The 24,305-nt window shown below is 42.9% G+C and overlaps 1 protein-coding gene across 6 annotated transcripts in view; it reads left to right on the top strand.

The window, feature by feature from the left end:
* Positions 1-12,567: 12,567 nt before the first annotated feature.
* INPP5F (inositol polyphosphate-5-phosphatase F) overlaps positions 12,568-24,305 on the top strand; it is a 92,514-nt gene continuing 80,776 nt past the window's right edge. For 3 of the 6 annotated variants that reach the window (XM_060126053.1, XM_060126054.1, XM_060126056.1), the window contains exon 1: positions 12,577-12,802. In XM_060126053.1, the coding sequence (XP_059982036.1) occupies positions 12,706-12,802 (97 nt within the window). In that variant the 5' untranslated portion in view covers positions 12,577-12,705. Of the gene's footprint in view, positions 12,803-24,305 lie in introns of all 6 variants that reach the window. The other 3 variants (XM_060126058.1, XM_060126055.1, XM_060126057.1) reach the window with 3 other exon arrangements.

A 24,305-nucleotide genomic window follows, 5' to 3' on the forward strand; every position in this document is an offset into this window, starting at 1 on the left:
TATGTTGAAGTCCTCAGACTGACTGTATTTAGAAATAGGGCCTTTAAAGAGGTAGCCAAGGTAAAAATGAGGTCATCTGGGTGGGCCCTAATCCCATGTGAGTGGTGGTGTCCTTATAAGAAGAGGAGATTAAGACATATACAGCACACAACAGAGAGAGAATCATGTGAGGACACAGCAAGAAGGTGGCCAATTGCCAACCAAGGAGAGAGACCTCAGAAGAAATGAACCCTGACGACACTTTGATCTTGGACTTCCAGCCTCCATAACTGTGAGGAAACAAATTTCTGTTGTTTAAGCCACTTAGTCTGTGGTACTTTGTTATGGCAGCCTGAGCTGCTAATACAGCTTGGTACCAGCTTCAAGTCCTTCCCTCTAGCGGAGGTCAGCTTGAAGGGCAGTGGGAGGGGCTTGAAGGAGAAGGACGGGTGGCAGAGCTGTCAATTTGGAGATCTGCTTGGTACAACTCTGAAAGCTCTAAGTATGTCATCATATGTAGGCTGGCTTGCAGAAATGGGGCCCTTCTTGAGTGTAGGGAAGGGGAAGCAGTGCAAGTAAGAACAACGCATACTCAATATACAAACACACACTCCTGGATTTGGGGGGTGCTGGGGAATGGCTGCAAATATTCACACTTTAATAATTTGGTTGCTGTCATACTCGAGTCCCTGGTGAATGATGGTTTACTTTCCTTAGGAGTAAATAAATCTGGACTTTCTAGAAACAGAAGGAAGCAATACAATTAATTTGCGCAGGCTTCTATTCCTCTGTATGGCTTTTTGTTTCTGAGTGACATGAGGAACTGGTGTATTAAAAAGGGCAGTAAAAGAAAATCAAGCCATCCAAAGAGCCATCCACCTGTAAATCTCCCTTGGGCAAGTGCACTTGGTTGAATAGTATCCATCTCGCCCCCGCAAATTCACACCCGTGAGGAACCTGTGAATGTGACCTTATTTGGCAATAGAGTTTTGGCAGATATAATTCGTTGTTAAGGTGATGTCATACTGAGTTACAGTGGGCCCTAAATCCAATATGACTGGAGTCCTTATAAGAAGAGAAGAACCGAAAGAGACACACAGAAGCAGAGGGGGAAAAGGCCATGTGACAGAGGAGGCAGAGACTGGAGTAATTCAGCTGCAAGCCAAGAAATTCCAAGGGTTGCCAGAAGTCACCAGAAGCTACACAGAGGCAAGAAAGGATCCACCCCTAAGCCTTCAGATGTGTGTAGACCTGCCAGCACCTTGATTTTGGACTTCTAGCATCAGGAGAGAGCGATTTCTGTTGTTTTAAACCACCTAGTTTGTGGGGCTTGGTTACAGCAGCCCCAGGAAACAGATATAGAAAATGAGCAGGGCAGAGACAAGCACAGTGCTTGACAAGTGCTGGATGGCTTGTGTCATACAGTAGCTACAGGACCCAATGAGAGATTTCAAACCTGTGGTGAGTATTACATAAGTGGGAAAGTGTCTAGCAGAGACCCTCAGAAATAGCTCCCCCCTTCCTTTCAACACATGTATTGTAAATGGAAACTGCCAATTGAAGTTCCATGAGGACATCTTGAGGGTATCCATTGTCTCAAAAAAGATAACACATGTAAAGAGCTTTAAAACCAGAATGCCTCATAAGCTGGGAGGTGATTATTGCAGCTCCAGTGTAAAAAAATCTTCTCTACTCTTATATAGAATAGCTGCTTTGGGACATAAAGTCAGCTAACTTTTGAGAGAAATCTTTCCCTTTATGAGAAGAATGATCGTTTAGCAAAAGGTACAGAAAGGGGAGTATTGGAACTGCAGTGTTTTCTTACATCTTTCAGATGTAAACTTGAAATATGAAGCTCTGGTTTTAACGGTTAGTGTATGGTAAGCTTGTCTTTCCTGCCAAAAGCAATCGTGTGAAGATGAGTGAGGTGTATATCTGAAGCTGATTGGGAATGAAATAGCATGGTTCCTAGGTAGGGAATTAGAGACAGGCTAGGCAGTGTGGTGGGAATCATGCTGGATTAGAAATTCCTCATAGCTGGTTTCTATGAGGCCTGATGTCAATAATGTGCTGCCTGATCCTATGGCAATTTGCTCCAGCTTGTGGAGTCCTCATGAGGCTAGATGATTGCCGGAGTCCTCTGCCGTTCCGCCACTGAGTGGGAGGGGTATGGCCCCTGCAGTGGGTTGAATAGTGTCCCCCTCAAAAGATAAGTCCAAGTCCTAACACTCAGTACCTGTGAATATGACCGTATTTAGAAATAGGGTCTTTGCAGATGTAATTAATTTTTTAGGTTGATTTTTATTTTATTTTATTTTAAAAAATTTTATTGGAGTATAGTTGATTCAGTTACAGAAGAGTGATTCAGTTATACATATACATATAGTCATTCTTTTTCAGATTCTTTTCTCATATAGGTTATCACAGAATATTTCGTAGAGTTCCCTGTGCTATACGGTAGGTTCTTGTTGGTTAACTAATATATAGTAGTGTGTGTATGTTAATCCCAAACTCCTGATTTACGCGCCCCCACCTTTCCCTTTTAGTAGCCATAAGTTTGTTTGGTTTTTTTTTGTTTTTTTTTTTTGCGGTACGCAGGCCTCTCACTGCTGTGGCCTCTCCCGTTGCGGAGCACAGGCTCCGGACGCGCAGGCTCAATGGCCATGGCTCACGGGCCCAGCCACTCCGCAGCATGTGGGATCCTCCCAGACCGGGGCACGAACCAGCGTCCCCTGCATCGGCAGGCGGACTCTCAACCACTGCGCCACCAGGGAAGCCCTTTGTTTTTGATATCTGCAGATGTAATTAATTTAAAGATCTCTGGATGAGATCATCTTGGATTAGGGTGGTCCTTAAATCCAATGACAGGTGTCCTTATGAGAGACAGAAAAGGAAAAGATACACAGAGATACAGGGGAGAAGGCCATGTGAAGATCCACATGAAGACAGAGGCAGAGACTGGAGTTCTGCAGCTACAAGCCAAGGAATGCCAAGGATCATGGAATCTACCAGAAAGTAGGAGAGAGACAAGGAAGGGATTCTCCCTCAGAGCCTCCAGAAGGAAACAATCCTGCCAACGCCTTGATTGTGAACTTCTGGCCTCCAGAATGGTGACAGAATAAATTTCTGTTGTTTTAAGCTACCGAGTTTGTGGTAGTTGGTATGGCAACCCTAGGAAACAAATACAGTCCCCTGCAGGTCAGGAGGGGTCCTGGCCCAGTAGTCCTCTTCCCTGGTAACCCATGAGGAATCATTGCTGCATCTGATGACTAGAAGCCAGTGCTGCCTGTCTCTGCCAATCTTTGCCAGACCGAACACCTGCAGAATTCTAATGGAGATTGTATTAGTTTCCTATGACTTAAAACAACACGCCTTTGTTCGCTTATAGTTCTGGTGCTCAGAAGTGCAGAATCAGCCTCACTGGGTCAAAATCAAGTTGTCAGCCGGACCCTGCTCCCTCCTGGAGGCTCTGGGGCAGAATCAGCTCCTTGCCTGTGTAGCTTCTGGTGGCTTGGCATTCCTTGGCTGTGGGCATATCTCTTCCATCTTCAAGGCCAACATCTTCAAGTGTCTCTCAGCTCTGTCTTCATATCACCTTCTCCTCCGTGTGTGTAAAATCTCGCTTAGCATCCCCCTTTTTAAAATTGAGATGTAAATGACATATAACATTGTATTAGTTTTAGATGTACAACATAATGATTTGATATCAGTATATATTGTGAAATGATTAGCATGAGTTTAGTTTACATCCATCACCACACAGAGTTACAAATTTTTTTTCCTCGTGATGAGAACTTTCAAGATCTACCTCAACCTCCTTCTTGGAAGGTTACATGTGACTGCATTTGGGGCCCACCTGAGTAATCCAGGTTAAGAGCCTTAATCACATCTCAAGATATCCCATCATATTTTCAAAGATACTTTTTCCATATCAGGTAACATTTACAGGTTCCAGGGATTAGGCTCTCATATCTGTTATCTGTATTCTGCTGGCTACAGGGGTCTAGACTGAGCTTTTATGGAAATGTCAGATAAGCAACCTGAAGCCGTCCAGTAGTGGGGCTGGAAGCTTTGCCTTCATCTAACTTACTCTTTTCCTCCTGCCACTCAGGGTCGTGGTGGGTGAGGCCCACCCGCTCAGTTCAGGCCTTCAGGGAGTATTCTGAATGGTTACTACCTGGCTCCTCGTTTCCATCTCCCATTTTTGAGGGTCTGTCGCCTGCCTTCCTTTAATTCCCCTTGCAGTCTGACGTCTCCCAGCCCCAATTTTGAGAATTCCAACCCTTCCAACAGGTTAGGACCTGTGCTTTATCTCCCCAAATACCTGTCCCTTCAGGCTTCATCCTGATGTGACTGAGGATGTTCCTCTGGTGGCTCTGGATCGCGTGCGGGAGCAGGTGTGGGGGAGTGAGCCAGGGCTCCTATGAACCGGGGAAGGACTGTGGTGCCTTGCTTGCTCCCAGGGGTTTCCCTGAGTAGGTGTGGTGTAGCCAGGTTCCTTCTGAATCCCTCAAAGATAAGCACACCTGGTACATGGAGTGCTACTTTTCTTCCAAAGACAGCCTAGTCTAATATCACATGATGAAAACACTTTCTTCCTATTTATAGTACTTTTGAATCCACTCTTGGAACATGTACAACCTTAGCATTATTGAATGAAAGAATTCTTCCTAGCTCTATTTTCACGGTAAGGGCTCCACATTAACTGGAATAGCTCTCTCTGAGTCATTTGGGATGAATGGTGCTATCCTTGAACACACTGTTTCGAGTCTCTAAATTTATCTCTTGATAGAAGTCAGTGTGTGTGTGCGTGTGTGTGTGTGTTCACCCAGCTATGTGAGTGTTAGTGGATTAGTGAATTAGGGGTAATAGAAAGTATATTTGAATTTAGAAAGAGGGGAGGAGCTAAAATGATACAAGAGGATGACCAAAGAGGGAAGGACAAATTAAGAGAAGACAAAGAGTAGGCCCCAAATTCTCCTGGGATGTAGAGCCCAGAACATTCTTTTATGCTAGTGTTGGGATCAAGGTTTGTGGCACCTGAAGCTTTTTTAACGTATGGCAGGTCCTCTTTAGAAAGAAGAATAAAAAATAATGAATACAGAATTATGTACAGGGCTTTGGATGAAATCCAAGAGCCCTGAAGCTTAATGTAAAATAAATAAGCAACAAGGATATATTTATGGCACAGGGAAATATAGCCATTATTTTGTAATAACTTGAAATGGAGTATTAAAACAAACAAAACTCCTGAAGCTTAAGTTTCATTAGCCTCAGGGCAAATCCTCTGTCTCTGGTTGGAAATCTGTGTGGTTAGGTCATTCAAGATGGCTGTTCTCTTGCTCCCTGTACATGCCCTGTTCGACCAGGCCCTGCTTCTCTCACATGATTATCCAATCCTCTTAATTGTAGGGCTTAATTAGTAACTGTCTACATGCTTGCCCCCTGCCCCAGCCGTTGGTTTCCCTGGTAACTGATGAACCAACCTGACATCAATCCCCCCTATAAATGGTAGCCTCCTTCTCCCCTGAGTAGCAAAGATTACTGCCTTTCACCACCCACAGTGTGGGTTCCCTCTAGGACCTTTGTTTTGGATGCGTGAGATCTCTTATCCAATAAATTGTTGATGTCTCTGTCACTGTCTCTGGGTTCTTTCTTCAGTCTCAAGGCTGAAGAAGACTGAAGGCTTTCTTCAGTCTTTGGGCTGCGGGGTGCAGCCCAAAAGGAATCAAGACTAAACATCCTTCTAGTTATATGATTAATATCTATTACTTTTATTTCCCAATGACGTGATTTGAGATAAAACATCTGAATCATACATATTAACATATTTCTTCTTTAATATATATTAATATATACGTATTAGGTATGTAATATATATGTTAAAAATCTATGTAATATGTTAGAAATCCATCAAATAAGCTGAGATCTAGAGGGGAAAACTTTACACATAAAGTACATTTAAAAAAAATTATACAATAACATTTCTTTAACACTTCATAGTTTGGGACACCCTTTCAAAGACAAGTTCATTTAATCCTGACAATAAACTTGTGAAGAAAGTTTTCTATTTTATCTCCATTTTACATAAGGGAAACTAACCTTCGGGAGTTGGAGATTTGCCCAAGTACCTCAGGCTTAGGTAAACAGGGGAAGTGGGCGGGGACCCAGGGCTCTGTTAGCCTCTTGCTGGGAATGGGGGAGGGGGTAGGAAGAATAAGACAAGCGAGTTCATCTAAACTGCCTGCCTCCTGGCACTGATCCTTCCTACCTGTCTCTCTTCATCCCCTGCCACCCCTGGATTTCTCAGCTCCAAGCTCGACAGGCAGAACAGTAAGTAATTTGCTCCAAATAGGCCGGGTCAGCAGCAAACAAGGAACTGGCGTTGCTTTGGGGAATGCCTTCAGATCCAGTGCGTGTCCATCTCTGCTGGCAGATACCAGTTCCCCGAAGCTTGCTCTCTTTCTCTGAGCCAGACACTTGAGTTCCAATTGTGAAATCATAAGGAAAGAAAAGTCCAGATAGTAACCTGGGGCTTTTTAAATGTAAGGGCCCCAAATAAAATTGTTTACACGCCATATTTTTTTCCCATTCAAAATGAAAATAGTTTAACCAAATCCCAAGGGAGAAATAGGCTCATGCTGAAGTGATGGGATAGACTTGTTAGTGTCTGAGTGTTCCCAGCCCGTCCCCTTTTCCCCACAGCTGGAGAGCTTTCTGGCGTAGTCTTCCATTTCCTCCTCTCTCCCATCCTCCAAGGAAGGCCAGGCCTCTCCAGGGGAAATAGCCCTGAGTGGTCAGATTTCACAGCAAAGAGCTGAAAAGGGGAAAGGAAGCCGGAGAGGAGGTTGGAGAGGAGAGGTATGGGAGTATCTGTACCATAGGATGATGATGAGCAGAAAAGAAACAGATTAAAAATAAACAACAGAACAAAAACTTACAGAGGGCTTTATAGTATTTGAGAAATACTCAAAGGACTGGAGCTTTCTCAGATATGTATGGAATGGCTCTTTTTTCAGCTTTGACGCTGCCATGGACTGAACCGCTTGGGTTGTGGCTTTATAAGCATCACCCCTACAACCTAGAATCCCTACTTGATTAAATCATAGAAGAGCAATGTGAAAAACCGTGAGAAGTGGTCCACTGCTCACAGGCAACCTCAATGCTAGTATCTCACCATTTTCGAGAAACAGCAACTATTAGAGTGATGGCCAAATTTCGAAGATGTATTTGCCACATTTGCAGCTGGTCTCTGGTTACCCATCATGGGCCTCATCATGGAGACTTTGCAAATCACACCGCATCGCTCTCTTCCCCCAACTACATACCCCCCACTCCCTATGCTCACCTGGTCAGGAGCAGCCCAGCACCCTTCCCCCAACACACACCCTTCACTGTGCTTCCTCAGGCTCTTTGAAGAATTGCTGTAAAGGGCTTCCCTGGTGGGGCAGTGGTTAAGAATCTGCCTGCCAATGCAGAGGACACGGGTTCGAGCCCTGGTCCGGGAAGATCCCACATGCCGCGGAGCAACTAAGCCCGTGAACCACAACTACTGAGCCTGCATTCTAGAGCCCGCGAGCCACAACTGCTGAGCCTGTGAGCCACAACTACTGAGCCCGTGTGCCTAGAGCCTGTGCTCCACAGCAAGAGAAGCTACCGCAGTGAGAAGCCAGCGCTCCACAGCGAAGAGTAGCCCCCGCTGGCTGCAACTAGAGAAAGCCCGCGCACAGCAGCGAAGACCCAATGCAGCCAAAAATAAATAAATAATAAGTAAATTTAAGAAATGCTGTAAAATTGAGGGAAAACGATGGAGTAGAATTAGGGAAACCAAAACCCTATATTTCCTGTTACTAAGTGCTACTCTTATGAAATGGTGAAATGCTGTGAGCTGTTATTATTTATCTTTAACCAGGAGAAGAAATTCCACTGGGCAGCTTTTCCAAAAGATGTACCAAGTTCCTACAGGAGTCATTCCAGCCCACCCCCGCCATTGTTTTCTGGTGCAGCACAAAGCATTCTCTGAAAAATCTCTAAAATGATTATCTAACAGAAGGCACTTTTGACAATTGTTATTGATTTACGATGGTACAGGCCCCAACAGGCCATCAGCCTGAGAGTTGCAATTGGCAGAGGAAGGAGAAGCCACAGCTACTGCTGTGGTTTAGAAAAGGTGTCAAAGAAAAATACTCTTCCTATATTCCATGTAAAAGAGGATACAGTGCAGAAAAATGGCTTATATACTTAACTATAGCTCACTTTGACAGCATTTAAGGTTTTAGGAAAGCTCAAAACTACTAAGCAGTGTGTGAAGAATAGAAAGAGCTTTGCCCTGGACTCCTGGCTTGTCAATGCAAAAGGTTCTAAACCCCTAGGTAATAAGTTACCTAAAAATATGTTTTTGTGTGTGGTGGAAGAATGTGCTTTAGACACACACATATTTAACTATTTTTTTTTTAATTTAAAGCAATAAAAGCACACACACACACACAAATCAAAACAGCATACAGGAATATAAAGTGAAAAGGAAGTTTCTACCCTCCTTCTTGCCATTCCTGAGTATCCCCCCACCCCCATTTCCATTCCTCAGAGGTAACCACACTTCCTGTGTTTTGTTTCAGAAATGTTCTGCGCTTATAAAAACATAATATCTCTTCCATTCTCCCCTTTAAAAACCCAAATGGGATACGTTAAAATACAACTCTGCAGCTAGGACTTTTGCTATTTAACAGTATACCTTGGACTTTTTTCTTCAAATTAGCTTATTTAGAACTCTCTAATTTTTTTTTTTTTTTTCTCAGTAAGCGGGCCTCTCACTGTTGTGGCCTCTCCCGTTGCGGAGCACAGGCTCCGGACGCGCAGGCTCAGTGGCCATGGCTCACGGGCCCAGCCGCTCCGCGGCATGTGGGATCTTCCCAGACCGGGACACAAACCTGTGTCCCCTGCATTGGCAGGCGGACTCTCAACCACTGCGCCACCAGGGAAGCCCCCAGAACTCTCTAATTTTTAAGCTATTTTTAAAATTGGAAAGTAAATACATAACACAGAGGAAGTGAGAGACAGCTGGCTTTAGACAAATATGAAATTATCACTGTAAAAGGCTAATTATCTTTCCTCTGGAAGGAGAAAGATTAGATGCAGAAAACACATTTCATTTTCTCTCTCTCTCTCTCACACACACACACGCACACACACACGCAAAAGAACTATTATAGCTGGTTTAAACAATAACTTGGGTCCTTGACAATTTTATCAGACTGTACAACTAAAAAGCCAGTACTTATTAACCCCCAAAGTATAACAATGGAGGAGAGATGATCTCTATTAAACAAAAGTGTCTCTCATTTAGACCAATGCAACAGACTTTTCCCTTTTTGTTCCATGGTGCTTCTCAAATGAACAATTTTACATATGTCAAAGCACCAAAATGGTTGTTACAATTTCCAGTTGTAACTTCATGAAGTTATGGGAGGAGGTATGGCAGTCAAATCCAGGAGATATCGGCTGATGATTGGTCAAATGTGAAAATTTGGCTTGTGAGTATCTTGGGGTCTTAACCGCTCTGACTGCTGACTGAAGAAATCAGCAGCCTCCTGGCAGGCAGAACATGTATTTAAAAAAATATATCTCCTTTGGAAGATTTCTCATATACAAACAATACTGAAGAAAGTTCTCGTAGACAAACAACATACAAGACTGTAGACAAGTAGACGGGAGATGATGTTAAAAGTCAAATTTCACCACAGGACACTAGAATCTAATCATAACCCCCAAATCTCAGAAACAAATAATAAACATGACATTGAAGGCCAAATCGATAATCAGAGTTGAGTCTTTTACCATCCTTATTTGCCTGAGTTTAACTATGTGGACACATTTCCTCACATTCACTGATTTCAGGGCTGGAAGAACCGTTAGTGGTAATCTCTTTTAATAAATAAGGAAACTGACACTAAAAGAGATTAAGTGACTTGACTAAGATCAGATAGAACAGGCTAGAACCTAACTTCCTAGTGGATATACTTAAACTAGTATAAATATATGATACATGTAAAACATATATAATACACATGATGGTCATTCATGTTTAAAAAACAGAACAGCATCACATGAACTTTCTACCATAAACTGGGTGGCACCATTCAAGGGCAGGAGGGCCTTGAATTAGGAAGCTGGAAGAGAGTGATGAAGGTTGGCAGATAGCCACAGGCCAAGGATGGGGAGGCCAGCCAGGGAGTAGAGAAGTTGCAGTGTCAGGAGCTCCTGGCAGGTAAAGAGTATTTGAGGTTCAGGAAGTCCTTAGCAGGAACAAGACAAGACACCTGTGGCAGGAGACTGAGGATGTGATATCTGCTAGGGACACAGTATACTCTTTTCACTCATTCTGCTTGGCCAGGCCAGGGCTCTAGCATGCATTCAGAGTGAGAGGGAGAGAGCACTGTGCATCTGGGTCAGATAGATTCCAGGAACATCTTCAGGTTTTCTCTCTCCTAAGGGCTCTGCTTGTTAACTCTGGATTTACAGGTCATCACCCGCATACACTGGTCTGAGTTAATGACTGACTGGTGTTTTCTACTAAGCTGCTGTCAGGCAGATTTTTCCATTTAATTTCATTTAAAACAGTGGTGCTTAATCCTGGCTGCATATCAGAATACTCTGGGGAGCTTAGGAAAAAAAAAAAAAATACTGTTGCCAGAGCCCTTCTCAATTAAATTCTGCTTTAATTGGCCTGAGGTCCTAGTATTGGTATGTTTGAAAAACTCCCTAAGTGATTCCACTAGGTAGCTATGGTTGGAACCACTGATTTAAAACATCAGGGAAAGTTTCAATCAATTAAGCAATTGTTTCAAAAGTGACAATAGCATTATTTTCTTCACATCTGGCAATGTGATTCATTAAAAAATAAAGAAGTAATTTGCAGAACACCCTGTCTTCATAAGACTTTCTCATTATCTATTCATTTTTGCTAAGGAAAGTCAACCCATGGCTGAATTCAACAATAAATCCGAAACTGATGGCTCCACTGAATCTTCTTTCCACCATCTTATTGCCATTATCTTCTTTGTCCAACTCACCTCATTTGCCATAGTAATTGCTCCTATTGACCTTCAGGTTGAGATGTCTGGACAGTCCAAAAGGCATAGTACTTATCACAGATTCCAGGACAGTTTGTCATCATGGGGCTTCCTGTGCTATGGAAATTCAACTGAGAAACCAGTGTGGGCTGGAATAATTAGTAATGTGGAACTCCTTCCTGCTTTTGGGCCCTCTCACTTTTATCTAGCAGAAGGTTAAAAGCATTGCCTTGCTTTTCTTGTCTTCTACCTCGTTTTTGTTTGTTTTTTCCTTCTTCCTTTCTAAGGCATTAGAAAAGGCAGGAGATAGGAGTAGAAAGATTCATTTACTCATAAAACTGGGAGTGTAATTAAAGGTCATTTAGTTCAGCCGCCATCTGAGACCAAGAGACTTTCCCAAGATCACACAGCTAGATCACCCCTGGCGTGGGGCCTGGAACTGAGGTCCTGACTCTCAAGCCCCATTCTGTTCAACATACCACCTGGCCTTTCAAGATAGCTTGAAGATACTTGGGAGGGCTTCCTCCTTCCACAAGAGGTTCTCCAGCCACCTTATCCTTGTCAAACTAGACCCCTTTTACTTCCTTGACATTTTATTGTCTTCTCACATGCGTCCTGCTTAATTCGGGACATGATAGCTTATGGACTTTGCTCTCTTCCTTCTCGTTATTTAGAGCCCCGTGCTGGTAATACTTGTTTAATTTCTATTGTTACATGCTTCTCGTTGATATGCATTTATTGAATGTTTGCTGTTGTCAAATGTTGCAAGGTTCTAAGAGGAAATTCCAAAACAGAAGACGCCCCAGCTCTGTGGAGAGCCTGGCTGGTGACAGACCCCTGCAACCAGCCCCTTAGGTCGCATTTCCCAGCTCTCCTAGTCTGGGTCTCTGCGGGCAGTACAGGCCCGGGGGAAGAGGGGGCGGGTTTCAGGCTGGATTTAGGGAGTCGGCCTGGCTTTTCTCAGGGCTGCTGAAAGTAACGAATAACCTGCTGGCATGGGAGCGGAGGCCCCAGAAGTGGGCTTCTGCTCCAAAGGCCGCAGGGCAGTAAGGCGGCCAGCCTGTCTCATCCAGGCCAGTGTTCTGCCCGCAATCCCCGGGGTTGGGAAAGCGGGCCCGCCAGGGGCGGGGCCTGGAAAGAGCGGGAGGAGGAGGAGGGGGCTTGTATGGGGAGAGAAGAGGGAGGAGGAAGCGCCTCGGGGGAGGAACCAGGCGGAGAAACCCAGGAAAAGCTGGAGAAGAAGGCGGCGGGAATGGGCAGGAAGAGGAACGGAAAGGAGAGAGAAGCGGGGAGGAGACGGGGAGGGGGTGGAGCCTGGGAGAAGTCAGGGGAGAAGCCAGGGAAGGGGTGGGGCAGGGGGAGGAGCCATGAAGGGGAGCGGGGGCGGGGCCGATCAAGGGGCGGAGCCGGGGGAGAGGCCTCCGAAGGCCGCCGCCGCCGCCGCCGCCGTCGCCGCCGCAGCGCGTTCTCCTCCCGCGGGTCTGGCAGCCGGGGTGCTCCCTCAGCCGCCGCTCCCCGAAGCGCGGGCTCTGGCGGCCCCGGCCGACGAGGACGCCCCGCGCGAACCGCCGCCTCTGGGGTCGCGGGGTCGCGGGGCTGCAGAGCCGCTGGCGCGCCCGGGCCGCCGCCGCCTCCCTCAGCGTCCGGGGCCGGCATGGAGCTCTTCCAAGCCAAGGACCACTACATCCTGCAGCAGGACGAACGCGCGCTGTGGTGCAGCCGCCGCGACGGCAGCCTCCATCTCCGACCGGGTGAGGCTGGCGGCACGGGGTCGCCCTGGGCGGGCGGGGGGCGAGGAGGGGGCGCGGCCGGGGCCCCTCGGCCGGGGGCTGCGGATCTGGCGCCTCCTGCGGCCCTGGCGGGCGGGGCGGGGCGGGCTCGAGCGAGGGCGCGCGGTCTGTCATTATTTCCTGAGAGGAGGGAGCGCTGCCGTCGCCCCTGCCCCTCTGCGGGGGACAAAGGACTGGCGACCCTCGTCCCTCCGAGCGCGCTTCCGCGTCGCGATCTGCTCCGCTGCCCGGGAGAGGGGACGTGAGTCGAGCCGCCCGCAGTCGGGGTCGGGCCGGCGCCCACCAGAAAGTTCGAGCGAGGTGCGCCTGGCCTTAAAGGCCTCTTCCCCTCAGGAGTGGCCTCTGCCCGTCCTTCGGGACAAGTTCTGGGTTCGAATCCCGATCTCAGGCCAGAGGCGATCGCGCCAGTTCAGTGGAACATCCTGCCGGAGCTTCAGTGCCTGTGGACATCTATGTGTTTCTGGTGGTCCTTTATCATTAAAGGCGTGACTTCATTCTGGTTACCTCATAGGCACTCGATTTACAGCGCCTTTTTTTTTTTAAATTTTAGTATTACAGTTAAACTGTATCGTAATGTTCAACTTTTAATATTTTTGTGTGACTTAGTATTGTGAGATACACTCTTGTGGGTCCATGTTTGGGTGTCATGTAAGCTGTCATGAGATGTCTAAGTCTACAACGATTAGTCTGCATTAGGAAAACTAGGTCACAGTGGTGAGTTAAACAGGGCAGTCGCTGCCCTCAGAGAGCTGACAGTCGGGGGGGCGGTTTCCCTTGAGGGGGCCCCGGAGCACCTCCCCCTTTGAGGTTGCCAGTCCTTTTTCCTAATCACTGCAGATCTTTCATTTTAGGAGAAGTAAGAGAACAGAGTTCTTGAAAGAAATAGCCAGAGCATTTCAAGTTTACTTGTAATTCTTGTATGTAATCTAGACAAAAGAATTTACGTGGTATGAATTGGAAAGTATGAAAGGCACAAACGAACTTTTCATGTACATCACAGCAGTTACCATTTATAGGAGGGTTTCCAAGGATCTGGTCCCTTAATATATTATTCCCAGTCCTCACAACAACCTTACAAAGCAGGTGGTGAGGTGATATACTCTTTCTCAGGTGAGGAGACAGGTGTGAAAGGTTGAGTAACTTGACTGAGGTCACAGAGAGTAGAATTGGACCCCAGAACACTTTCTGGCCTGTCCCACTGCTTGCCTAGGAAGGCCTGCTCGTTGATTTGCTAGAGCAGTGAAGGAGAACTTATTTTTTTTTCTAGGTTTTGGATGTATTTTCTTGCTATTACATTTTATTTCCTCTATTCAGAATGGAAGAGAAACTACTGCACCCAGATAAGGTTCTTTGATAATCTTGAGACAGGAGGTGTTGTAGATAGGCTAATTTTGGCCGGTCTCCAGTCATTCTCTTCTCCCTGTTTTTCCTGATTTGATCATTTGCCTGGTCTTTCTCCCCTCACCCCACCCACAATGTTTGGATAAGGCTTCAAGTGCAGACTGAAGAAAAGTAGATTGCAAAATTCCCCAGGCTGTCAAAGAGCCGACTCTTTGGATTCTTAAGAGCTTAAAATTAACTATGGCAGCTGGATGGAACTTGACATCACCTCTAACTCATTGGACAGAACACTTTTCTGTACTTCATTTCCTCAGCTATAAAATGAGGGTTGGACTTTTTGGTCCTTGTGCGTAATGAAATGTTTTTGAAACAGTGCCAACTTAAGTGTTTGTTCAGTGTACCTCTTTGAGGACAAGAATTGATGTGTTTCATCAAAAACACTCAGGAAATCTCTAGGTCACCTGTGTATTGGGACAGTGAATTGAAGCATATGTAGATAGAGGTGGATGTGGTTGTCTCCATTTCTAGGGTTACTCTCTCCTTTCTCTTAGCCTCTAAGATTGACAGAGATGAACCAAGCTGGTGGAATTACATGGAAGGAGGTAAGGTCCCAGGAGTCCTCTGAATAGATGGCTTTAAATGAATTATGTGTCATTCTGTTTGGTTTGTGTTCATTTCTCGTACACAGGAACCTGTCCAGTCCTAACAGCTTTAGGGATAAGTTGCTCCCCTCAAGAGAAGTAAGTCAACTCTTCTAGGGTGCTGGCTAGTAGCTTACCTTTCAGTGGAAGGATACTTAAACCCAATCATCTGAGCTGAAGCTCAGATGATCATGCTACAGGCTTAAGCCTTTAAGGAATATTCACAGGGAAACCTGGGCCTAGATTTTGGATTAAGCCATGTGGTTTGAATTACTGTTTATATATCCAAAGTCCATATCAGAAGGCAAATTAACTTTTTTCTGAATAAAATGGTTGTAGCCTTTGCAATTAAGTTTATCACACTTCTTAGGATACAGCCTACCACAGACTAAAGCAGACCAAAAATATAGAGGAAGGAAGAGGCCATTATCTTTCAGAACAGCCTGTTTTTGATCTTCAGGTGTTCAAGTATATATAGCCAATGAATAAAGAATCTCACACACCTGACTTTACCAAATAGTTTATCCTATCCAATACTCAAGAGCCTTTCTAAAGAATGCCTATGGAATAATGGCATTTAATTGTTAAATGTTTTCCAGGTCTTTTTCTGTAGACTTATTTAAAATTCTCCATTTTATTGGATCATCTCCCTCTGCTTTTACAGCCAGTTTTGCTATTGTTTGTAATGAAAGCATTTAAAATCTTTCATAGTTTCTTACTGGTTATTCAACTGAATAAATTACTGGCCAAGTCCTTTTCTTTCTAAAGGGCAGTATCATAAGACCAAAAAAGCCTGTGAGCCTTGTGATTTTTATGTTTGTGGCAACTTGAAAGAGGACTTTTCTTCTAGTGGCATCAGAAGGATCAGTATTGATATTTAAGTCTAAAGTGACCACTTCCTTGGTCTGGAATGTTTGTTACTGTCAGTCTCTTTTCCTGCCTAGTTTATTTTGTAAGACCCAGTTCAGATGCCACCCCTACTCTGTGCTCACCATAGCCTGCATTCCTGGGGCAGAATTATTGGTCACCTTTTTGTGTTTCCAGGTGCTTTAGACACTTGGTACACACGTTAGTTATAGCCCTGACTGTATCATATAATAATGGTTTGCTTCCTTCTTCCCCAGTGGACAGAGCATTCCTCAAGGCAAGGACCACGTTCTACTCATTTTGGTATCTCTGAGCTTTAGAGTGCTTAGGACACAGAAGGCATTTTTGGTTGAGTTGAGCCAAATTAAATTTAAGTCCAGGTTTTCTCTCAGTACTATCATTGCCACAAATATAGGATGTTGTGTTATGCTTATTACTCATTTTAGGCCCTGTTTTAAATGTCTTCTAATTTAGGTGGAAAATCTCTGTCCAGCTGGATAAGGAAATAAATGTGAGGAAAGGTGCATTTCCACTTATGTTGTTTTTCTATCTGATTTAACGTCATTTAAAAAAAAATCTTTGTGATGGTATTCCGTATTTTCTTCTTTAACATTGTTTAAATTTTTTCTTCTAAGTAGTTGAGTATTTTTTCTGGTTTTCCATTTTTTTAAGGTTAGTGAGTGTCTGTATTCATACTTAGAACTGCTTTTTTGGTGGCTGCTTATATCTCTTGCAGGGTAATGACCAGCAGAGGAAAATATTTAGACTGTTTTATTTTCAACCAGGGAAAATGATAAAGCACTGTGTAAACATTCAGTAATCTCTTGAGCGTGGAGTTTCACTATCTGAGAATAAGGGCTGTAATTTAAAGACTTAAAAAGCAATATAATATAGTCCACTGTTGAGCAAGGGTGATATGGTCTTATCTCTTTAATCTTAAAACTGCTTCCACTTGTCCTTGTAGCTTTGTCTGATAGGACAGTGTTATATAATTTACTGCTGCCTATTGCTTCATTCTATTCTGAGACTGACCACGAAAAGATGGTAGAGCATCTGTCATACACATAACATTCATAAGCATGTAAACTATTTAGAGAGAGATGAAACACTGAATGATACATACCAGTGAACAGTTTTTGGAGGGGGATGCTAGTTATCAGAATGTACAGAAACATAAAAATGCATTCCTGTTTTTCTTAGTTATTTTTTGATAATGAAATTATTTTTAATATGTCATATGAAAACTTTTTTGAATGAGAAATTAATTACAGAATTGAAATCTAAATAGAACTTTTATCTGTTTCGCGGAATCATATTTTATGCAACTATATCCAGTTTAGACTTTTGTGTTATTTGGTATTTACTTTGAAAAAATTTTTTAACTTTACCTTTTTTAGAAAATCATGTTTGCTAAAAATTCACCACTTACCATGACAAAATGTAATAGGGCATTTTAATTTAAAAATTAGTTATTAAATATATTGTAAAAATCTTTTTAACCATTTTTGTTGCTGTTGAATAACCAGTTTTTTTCCTCTAGTGTCTTTAGTTTTCAGTTTCTTTAAAATGGCTTACCACTTTTATACCTTGAACACTTCTTACCCCATATTTTATATTTCTAACAGGCTAGCAGTTGGATTGAACAGATCTGTAAACTTATTTTGTGAACATTTATTGTTATGCATGCAAGATACAAAACACATCTTTCCAAAAAATTTCCCCCTTTCTTTGGCTTAAAAAAAAAGATAGTCTTTGTAGGGTGAATGATGACAATTTTTGGAATCAGGTTTTACAGCTAGAGGGAAGTTTTTGTGCATATTGTCTGCTTTGTGAACTGAGATTAGTAGTAGCTAATAACAACCGCTTTTATTTACTAAGCATTTTTCTGAACCAGACACTGTTCTAAGCCCTTTATGTGTACTGTTTCATGGCATCCCCACAATAAAACTTAGGCGGAGGGGTTTTATTATTATTTTACAGGCACAGAGAAGTAATTTGTCCAAGTTCAAAGAATAAGAGGGAGAGCCAGACTTCTAACCCCATATTAACTCCAAAGCCAAGTTTTTCTCAATATTGACAAAAATGTTTTATAAACCTTTCTACCTTCTTGACCACAAAGTTGTAGGATTTATATTTTTATGGGTAATATCTGAAATGTATTTAGCTGTCATAGTCATTATAGTGTAGCCTATGTAGAGAATAAAATAGCCTCTGAAATGTCAAAGTATGCACGTTGAGGAAGGATCTATGTAGAATGAAAAGGCTGATGATGGGACTATTGGTTTGTTCTTTGACCTTTCACCTGTCCTCACTCTTTTCTTGCAAAACTAGTTATATAGTTACAGGGAATATCGTTATATAATAGGTTGACTCGTTTTTCCACGGTCAGTTTATAAGGTTTCTCTTCTTAAGTTTTTAGAACATTTGCAGGTTGTGGAGGGAATATATAGAGGGAAGATCTTGGAGCAGAAACACTAATATGTACTGGATGGGAACTATTTCAGCCAGTGATGAGCAACCTGAAGCCTTCTCAGTCTAACTTTGCAAGAGTTCCAGATCCAGTTCCAGATCCAGTTTCACAGACATCCTTTCAGAGCACATAAAGCAGAGAGGGAATGGAGGAGAAAAAGTCTTCAGGGCAACCACTTCCGAAGAGGGGAGGGACTTTGTAGCATCGCTGATTCCTAGATGCTTGTGTTCTGGCCATGCCAGCAGAGGCCAGGACTTGCCAAAGGCTGGCTTCAGAGGAGAGGCAGTATCCAGGCCTTTAGGATAGAGCATGCAGGTGCCAGAAACAAAGGTGCCCTGACAGCTTGGTCTTTTCGGAACATGGCTACTTTGGTGCTGCTCCAGGATGCCCAGCAGCATGGCTTCCCCTTATCCCACCTGCCCAGCCTAACTCAGCCCAAGCAGGGAGAAGGAGATGTAGATTCATTACTATATCCCTAGCACCTGGCCCACTGCAGGTCTTCTGTAAAAATTGTATTGAATGAATTGAAATAATTCTAGTTTCTGGTTGACTCTGTGTACCTTGAGCAGCAAATAGGTTGTTGGGAGGATTAAATGAAGAACATAAGAACAGAAGACTAAAACGCTGCATCTCTTACCAACTTTAAAATATGTACTAATTTCTCATTGTCGTTTTATTCAGGAAACGGGGGAATCTAACTTTTAATTCTGTGGGATTCAATAAATCTTTTTTTAATGAAAATAAATGAGGCCCAAAGACATTTTTATTTTTCTCTAACTGGCCCTATGCCAACAAAAAAAAAGATTGTTGGCTGATTTTGGTTCTTATGATTTATGACAAAATTAGCTGATGTATTTGCAGATAGATACTAGACTATCGGAAAATCGAACTAATTTGGCTATAGTATTGATTCAGTGCATTCTCAGAGCCATAGTCTGACCTTGATGTGGTTTTATGGAGATTTAAATGTGTTAGATCTTTATAAGCTGCATTACTATCTCTCTGTAAACCTTTTTGTAAACTGTTCTATTCCTGTTCAAGTATGTTTTAAAATATAAACTTTTAAAATCTAGTCTTGCAAACACAAACCTGAGAAGTAACAGCAATCTCATAGAACCTGTAACAAATTACTCATTAGCTGGGCTAAGTTATAATCATATGTGTCAGATGACCATAAACGAGCTGAGAAGAATATTTGAATTAGAGTGTGTTTACCAAAATAGAGAAATAATACATTACTTTATTAGCAGTAGCTGTTGATAATACATTAAGTAATATTTAAGTAGTATTTAAAAAGTGAGGGTGAGCACTGCACATTTAGCATCATAGTACTATCAGAACACATACTGGTAGTATCTTAATTAAATCCCATGCTCTGTTAAGATGACTCATTTTCTGGTTGCTGTGAGACCCTTGAAGGAACTGCTCTCATTCACAAAAAAGCATCCACTCCTGCCAACTTTTTGGTAAGGCTGTTGAGGGAAGTACAGGTTGATTTTAGGTCAGTGTTCCCTGTTGTTTTTTTCTTTTTAAGTTACCTCATTTTAATTGCAGATTCTTTTACATTTAACCTTGAATTTCTTAACGTCATAGTGGGATATTTAAAAATACATTTAAAGTACATTAATTTTTCTTTATGAAAATTTATGAATATTATTCTTTGAAACCTCTTTTTACTTGTACTAAACTTCAAATTCCAGTTTCTGCAATGGTCAACATATATAATTTGAAATAGTCCTAACATGTAACTGAAATGTTGGGACATTTTAAACATGCCACAGTGCTCTTAATTTTAGTAGTTTGCGTGTATAATATTAATGATGCTTCATGGTGTCATTATACATTGCATTTATGCCAGATATAAACATTCTTCTCCCTATTTCCAGCATAATAACCCTCCCCTCCCCCAGGGAACAGTTGTGGTGGGTAGACCAAAGAGTTTGGCAGAGTTTCTAGTTTGCTAGTCTCCCTCTGGGCAGTTGTTCTTCTTGACTTCCAGGATTCACCTCTAGTAGCTATTGCATTTATCCCCCTTTGCACCTTTCAAATACTCCCTTTTCTCAAAGAAGCAGCCCTCCGCCCTGACAACTAATTTAGTATTCTATTCCTTTCTCCTTCCAAATTATATTAAGTCTGAAATTCTGTGAAGTCATTTATTTATTATTTCAACAAACATTTATTGAAGATCTGTCTGCGAGGCATTGTGCCAAGGTAAGAAGATGGATAAAATACTGTCTCTACCCTATAGCCCAGGTAGTGGTCCAACAAGGGAAGGGCATACAGAGGATTCTAGAGTGACAGATACTGTGATAGAGCTGAGTTCTGTGGGAGATTTGAGCTGGGTCTTGAAGTTCAAAGTCTCTGTTTTTTCCCAAGGTAGTGAAAATCTGTTTTTCTTCCTCATAAAGAAATGGGAAGAAAGGTGTTCTTCTTTTTGATTCTCTGAAGTTCCTTCCAGCTGTAAATTGTCTGTGATTGTTTCTGTCTTATTTAAGAGTGGAAAGTCCTGGAAGAAACTGGCCGTGTGACTAGTGGACTTTAATGGGTATATATATATTTTTGCCTTGCCTTGCCAGAAATAACTTTGTATGCACAGTGCCTTGGTTCTAATTAAGTACTCAAAAAAAAAAAAAAAGAAAAGAAAAAGAAAAAAGTTTATGAGAATGAATAGTGCCTAACTGGCCAGACTGAAATAGTACAGGTTCTCCCCTGTACCTCCCACCCCACAGGACACTCTGCTGTGGCCCTCGTTTGATCTAGAAGCAGTTCTACATTTGAGGGCAATTAAAATGGCAGATCCTAGACCTGATGGTGTGTTTGAAGGTAGAGCTTTTTGTTGGTAAGGACCTATGTTATCAGAATGACTATACAGACGATCCTAGATGGAAGAGAGTAAGTTTTGAACAGAGTTTTCAGGAAAAGCTAGGAAATTATTTAAACGCCAGCAGAGACAAAGGTTGCATCTATTTTATGTTCGAAGTGCTAATTTTATGCATCTCAGTTACCGGCTCTAAAATGAGTTAAGGAAAATACCAACTGTTAGCTCACCTGTGCTCTTATTTAGCTTTCAGAATCCTATTTCTTTCTCTTGTCTTTTTCTAAAGATTGATTTATTTATTTTGGCTGCCGTTGGGTCTTTTTTTTAAAATTAATTAATTAATTTATGGCTGCATTGGGTCTTCGTTGCTGTGCGGGCTTTCTCTAGTTGTGTTGAGCGGGGGCTACCCTTCGTTGCGGTGCGCGGGCCACTCATTGCAGTGGATTCTCTTGTTGCGGAGCACAGGCTCTAGGCACGTGGCTTCACTACTTGTGGCTGGCGGGCTCTAGAGTGCAGGCCCGGCAGTTGTGGCGCAAGGGCTCAGTTGCTCCGTGGCATGTGGGATCTTCCTGGACCAGGGATCAAACCCGTGTCCCCTGCGTTGGCAGGCCGATTCTTAACCACTGAGCCACAAGGGAAGTCCCTGCGTTGGGTCTTTGTTGCTGCACATGGGCTTTCTCTAGTTGTGGTGAGCGGGGGCTACTCTGTTGCTGTGCACGGGCTTCTCATTGCCGTGGCTTCTCTTGTTGCGAGCACGGGCTCTAGGCACACGGCCTCAGTAGTGTGGCTCACAGGCTCTAGAGTGCAGGCTCAGTAGTTGTGGCACACGGGCTTAGTTGCTCCGCGGCATGTGGGGTCTTCCCCAACCAGGGATTGAACCCGTGTCCCCTGCATTGGCAGGCGGATTCTTAACCGCTGTGTCACCAGGGAAGTCCTATCACAGGATATTGAATATAGTTCCCTGTGCTATACAGTAGGACCTTGTTGTTTATCCATCTTATGTATATTAGTTTGCATCTGCTAATCGCACACTCCCAATCCTTCCTTCTCCCCAACCCGCTCTCCCTTGGCAACCACAAGTCTGTTCTCTATGTCTGTCTGTTTCTGTTTCATAGATATGTTCATTTGTGTTGTATTTTAGATTCCATATATGTGATATCATAGGGTATTTGTCTTTTTCTTTCTGACTTACTTCACTTAGTATGATAATCTCTAAGTCCATTCATATTGCTGCAAATGGATTTATTTCATTCTTTTATGGCTGAGTAATCTGTTATGTATATATATACCACATCTTCTTTATACATTCATCTGTCAGTGGACATTCAGGTTGTTTCCATGTCTTGGCTATTGTAAATAGTGCTGCTATGAACATAGGGGTGTATGTATCCTTTTGAATTATAGTTTTGTCTGGGTATATGCCCAGGAGTGGATTGCTAGCTCATATGGCAACTCTATTTTTAGTTTTCTGAGGAACCTCCATACTGTTTTCCATAATGGCTGCACCAATCTACATTCCCATCAACAGTGTAGGAGGGTTCCCTTTTCTCCACACCCTGTCCAACATTTGTTATTTGTAGACTTTTTTTTTTTTTTGGTAGACTTTTTAATGATGGCCATTCTGACCAGTGTGAGGTGGTACCTCATTGTAGTTTTGATTTGCATTTCTCTCATAATTAGTGATGTTGAGCATCTTTTCATGTTCCTATTGGCCATCTGTATGTCTTCTTTGGAGATATGTCTATTTAGGTCTTCTGCCCAAAAAAACAATTTCTAATATCCTTCATGCTGCACTGTAATTAGATCCCAGTTTTTGTTTGTTTGTTTGTTTTTTTTGCGGTACACTGGCCTCTCACTGTTGTGGCCTCTCCCGTTGCGGAGCACAGGCTCCGGACGCGCAGGCTTAGCGGCCATGGCTCACGGGCCTAGCCGCTCTGCGGCATGTGGGATCTTCCTGGACCGGGGCGCGAACCCGTGTACCCTGCATAGGCAGGCGGACTCTCAACCACTGCGCCACCAGGGAAGCCAGATCCCAGTTTTAATAGAAAAGTCTAGAAATTCTTAGGATCCCATTCCTAGGTAGTATATCTCATCTTTTAACTAGTCTTAGGGTTTTTTGGTGGTTGTTTTTTTTTGCCCTTAGGGTTATTTTTTTAAACATATTTTTTTATAGTAGCTTACACCAACTTTTTGCTTATTCACTATATATTATGAGCTCTTTATTCAGTTTATGGTTCTTAATTACATGAAAGAGTTTCAGGCTGTCCACGGCACAGATGTCATCTTTGAATCACTCAGGTAGGATAAAACTAAAGCTACTAATGCAAGTTCCAACTAGTAACCTATAATCACTTCGACCTGTAATTCTCAACCTGGGTGTACGTTAGAATCACCTGGGGGAAATTTACAAAATACCTGTGCCTGGGTCCCACCGTAACCCAACAGTCAGACTCTCGAGGATGGGGCCCAGGCATCAGTATTTGTACAGCTCCCAGATGGTGATATTGAGCAGCCGGGATCCAGGACCGTTGAGCTGGAGTTCACACTGGGAAAGCAGCAGCTGCTAGAACTTCTAAAGTGGATTAGCTCTTTAGCTTGCTGAATGCTGGAAAATAATTACTATTAGAGAGTTCAGAGAAACATGTATCAAATTTTGCATTTATAAGATGGCATCTGAATCAAATTATTCCTTAACCTTTTTTTCTGGCCTAATTAAATTTTGAGAATTTAAGTATGGATGAGCTAACCATTGGAACTTTTAATTCCTCATTGTAGAACCCTTTTCCTCATCTGTTTGACTTTGGTGTTGGTAATTGTCTTTTCAGAGCAATAATGTCCTTTTGTCTTTAGCAGGAAATGAAACTTGGGTCTGATTATGTATGCATACACTAGCACCTTTTTTTTTTTTTTTTGACACAAGTGAAACTGCCTGTAAACTTCAGCAGCTGTGCAAAACCCAGGCTTGTTCTTGGGCTGAGGGAGCACCATCACTCTGGGCTCTTGGAATGAGTGAGTCATGCTCTCTGCAGGCACACAGTACTTAATCACTTGTTTTCTGTGTACCAGGAAGAAGAGGGCATATGAAAATAGAAGCCATGTCCTGCCAAATGGATCTGAAATAAGAGTGGAAATGTTGACCTAATGGGTCAAACAATTGAGCTTATGACAAACTACTTATGTCTTTGGGTGTATGTTACTTTAATGGTTTCACTAATTAAAATTTGGCATTATTTCTAAAATACTATGCTTTTGTAATTTGTAAGCAGCTCTACTCTTTACTAGATAACCTTGATAATCCTAAATTTTAAAACCTATTTGCAAACTTCA

Source organism: Lagenorhynchus albirostris, chromosome 16 (genome assembly GCF_949774975.1).
Source record: "Lagenorhynchus albirostris chromosome 16, mLagAlb1.1, whole genome shotgun sequence".
NCBI lineage: Eukaryota > Metazoa > Chordata > Mammalia > Artiodactyla > Delphinidae > Lagenorhynchus > Lagenorhynchus albirostris.